This window comes from Helianthus annuus, chromosome 14 (assembly GCF_002127325.2).
Source record: "Helianthus annuus cultivar XRQ/B chromosome 14, HanXRQr2.0-SUNRISE, whole genome shotgun sequence".
Classification (NCBI taxonomy): Eukaryota; Viridiplantae; Streptophyta; class Magnoliopsida; order Asterales; family Asteraceae; genus Helianthus; species Helianthus annuus.
Window position 1 is genome coordinate 147,614,291 of NC_035446.2, and position 3,682 is coordinate 147,617,972.

The window sequence follows — 3,682 nt, forward strand, 5'->3', positions numbered from 1 at the left end:
GTCTCTGGTTCCTTGAAGGCTAGAATATGAATTATTAATCAGAGTGGTTGTGTTCACTGTTAAGCAGGTGAGTGGTGGGTCTCAACAAAATTAAATTTTTGTTTTGATTTTTTCAATTTAAAGGTCAGTCCGTGTAATTAATTAAAAAAAAATTAAGAGAGAGCTTAACACCCATTCTTCAGGAACTCTTTTTTCTTCGAATAGTATGTTCTTTATACAAAAGACACAAACAACCGCGTCACAAAGGCACAAACCCAGTAGCAGCCAATAGAAGATAGAAATTACATTAATTTTAAATTTAAATGAACGCCTGTCCAACCAAAGGACCGACTAAAATTTGGATCTGCTTTTGAACCACAAAAAACCTAAAGACTTGATATCTTCAACGATCTCCTTAGCCTAGACTATCTTGTTTAGAAATCTTTTTTCGTTTCTTGCCTTTATATACACCCCAACACGCAATAATCACCAAGTTAAAGCACATGATTCGTTCGAGGCATTGCTCATAACTCAGGATGTCGCTCATGTGTTTTGTTGCTCATAAGTCTAAATATATGACTAGTTGTGCCTAAGTTTGGGATCGGGTTGGCTGTTGTGTTTTGTTTTATTTGTAATGTAATCTGCCTTATTTTTATGTGTTGTTCCGATCCAGTTTTCCACTGGAGGGTTTTGGCCCCTGTTTCTTTTACTTCAACTGCCGTTAAAAAAAATATACAAATTCAACTCAACATGTTAAAAAAAATACATGAATTAAATACAAATAAAACAATGACTTAAACGAATTCACACTTATCGAAAACTTAAAACACACCTATCTATAAATACATCTCTATCCACTTAACCACAACTACCCACTCACACTTTCCTCAACCCAACCGTAAATCATGGGTGTAACCACCACCACCGGTACCATCTCCGGCACCGGCAAAACCCTCCCGTTTCTTACCCACCTAATCTGGGGCCGATGGTTCTCCCTCTTCGCCTCATTCCTAGTCATGGCCGGCGCCGGAGCCACCTACCTCTTCGGCGTCTACTCCAAAGAGATCAAATCCTCTTTAGGCTACGACCAAACCACCCTCAACCTCTTAGGTTTCTTCAAAGACCTCGGCGCCAACGTCGGTGTTCCATCCGGCCTTGTCGCCGAGGTCACACCTACTTGGTTTGTCCTCCTACTTGGCTCGGGTTTAAACTTCTGCGGCTACTTTATGATCTGGTTAGCTGTAACAAACAGAATATCAAAACCTAAAGTGTGGCAGATGTGTTTGTACATCTGCATTGGAGCAAACTCACAAAACTTTGCTAATACTGGTGCTTTAGTCACTTCTGTTTCGAATTTTCCTGAAAGTAGAGGGGTTGTACTTGGGTTGTTAAAGGGTTTTACTGGGTTAAGTGGTGCTATCATGACTCAGATATATTTAGCTGTGTATGGCAACGATTCGAAATCGTTGATTTTGTTGATCGCCTGGCTCCCAGCTGCTATCTCCGTGGTGTTTGTGTACACCATTCGGAAGATTAGCCTGGTGAGACAGGCGAATGAGCTTAGGATGTTTTATCAGTTTCTTTATGTTTCGGTTTTTCTCGCGTTGTTTATTATGGCGATGACTATCGCGCAAAATCTAGCGACATTTTCCACAACTGCGTATGCTGGGAGTGCGTCCGTGGTAATCTTCTTACTCTTTGTCCCGCTGTTTATATCGATTAAAGAAGAGTTAAACGTCTGGAGGCAAAACAATCAGCAACCGGTTAGTATACCCGAGGTTAAAATCGACAACATGATTGATCAACATCATGAACATATTGAACAAGAATCTACAAATGTAACAAATCGAAAATCGACGGATGGAAGTCATAAAACATCTTGTTTTGCAAATGTGTTCTTGAACAAACCTGAAAGAGGGGAAGATTATAGCATCTTGCAAGCACTTTTAAGCACAGATATGTTGATTTTGTTTGTTTCAACTTTTTGTGGGCTTGGAACAAGTTTGACTGCAGTAGACAATATGGGACAAATTGGTGAGTCTCTAGGGTACCCTGCAAAAACCATAAAAACATTTGTTTCACTAGTGAGTATCTGGAACTACTTCGGTCGGATCTTCGCTGGTTTTGTGTCCGAAATCCTGCTAGCGAAATACAAGTTCCCAAGACCATTAATGTTCTCATTGGTTCTGTTCCTCTCGTGTGTCGGTCTCCTCATGATCGCGTTCCCAATACCCGGATCAGTCTACGTAGCGTCCATTATTATCGGTTTCTCATTCGGGGCTCAACTTCCTTTGATTTTCGCCATCATTTCCGAGCTTTTCGGGTTGAAATACTACTCCACATTGTTTAACTGTGGGCAGTTAGGGAGTCCGTTAGGGACGTATATCTTGAATGTGATGGTGACCGGGCCTTTATATGATCGAGAAGCGAAGAAGGAGCTTGCGAGGAAAGGGTTAACCCGGGCTGCGGTAAAGGAGCTGGTTTGTATGGGTAGCCATTGTTATAGGCTATCATTTATCATATTGGCTTGTGTTTGTTGTTTTGGTGGGTTAGCTTCACTGATTTTGGTGGTCAGGACTCGAGAATTTTACAATGGGGATATTTATAAGAAGTTTAGATATGGGGTTCAGCCGAAAACACCGGCTGAACCGCACAAGTAGGTGTAAAAACACACGTTATGAAATGTTTCACTCTCTTCTTTGATACAATGTAATGTTTATAAAGTTGCAAATGCTGAAAACTAAAAATGAACTTAATGTGTGAATTTAGAATGTAGTGAATGTGACACTTATTTTGTATTATTATTCTGTTATATATGACTATCACATAATATAACTGTATGTAACGTATGAAAGATAAGTGAGAAAGAAAGAGAAGTGATTACATATTAGTCTGTTTATACAAGACAGATAACTGAATTATAGGGGTGAGCAAAAGGAAAAACCCGACCTTACCCGACCATTACCCGACTCGACCCGAGAACCGATCAAACATAAAATACAGAACCGATTCACTACCCTAAATATAGGGTCGGTTCCAGTCCATAGGTCCAAGTCGGGTTTCACCATGAAAAGAACCGAGAACCGACCCGACCCGACCCTATTTTATATGAAAAATTAGAACCGATCTAAATACCTAGGTACTTGGGTTCGGGTCGGGTTGGGTATATTTTCGGTTCGGTTCTCGGTTATTTTCGGTCCGGACCTAAACTTGCTCACCCCTACTGAATTATATGAGTTTCTAAATTTTCTAAAAGTTTTTTAATTGAAGTTGTTTTAATTAATAAATGATCATATATTAAAAAAAAAAAAGATGTATGATTGGGTTGGCAGCTCATCATGCATCATGTTATTTGGCGTAATATGCTCCCGTGTAATTTAATTTCAAAAGTTTTAATAAGAAATTCCCCCCAAACTTATCCGTGATACTAGCGACATTTATGGCATTTTGTAGGTTAGTGACTAAAGAGTTGCGACGTTTTGTTTTGGTTTAATGAAGCAATTATTGAGGCTTACTAGGGTTGTAGACTTGTAGTTTACGCATTCAAGAATACCACTTTTTTTCTTTTTCTTTTTAACGGTCAACAAAATAATCTCGAGCACTCTCAAAAAACCTACTGGACTCAACGGAGTACTCCGAGAGTAACCCGAGTCCACTACCAATTACGAGAAAAATCCGGTAACCTACCCGTCCGTAGACACGA

At 39.7% G+C, this 3,682-nt stretch overlaps 1 protein-coding gene across 1 annotated transcript; it reads left to right on the plus strand.

The window, feature by feature from the left end:
* Positions 1–820: 820 nt before the first annotated feature.
* On the plus strand, positions 821–2,750 carry LOC110904272 (protein NUCLEAR FUSION DEFECTIVE 4). Its single transcript, XM_022150110.2, has one exon. It carries the CDS (start codon positions 885–887, stop codon positions 2,637–2,639), a length of 1,755 nt encoding a protein of 584 aa, XP_022005802.1. The 5' UTR covers positions 821–884; the 3' UTR covers positions 2,640–2,750.
* The last annotated feature ends 932 nt before the right edge of the window (positions 2,751–3,682 follow it).

What these genes read in the sequence shown, in the direction of transcription:
- LOC110904272 (XM_022150110.2), top strand. Translation starts at nt 885, where the DNA reads ATGGGTGTAACCACCACCACCGGTACCATCTCCGGCACCGGCAAAACC.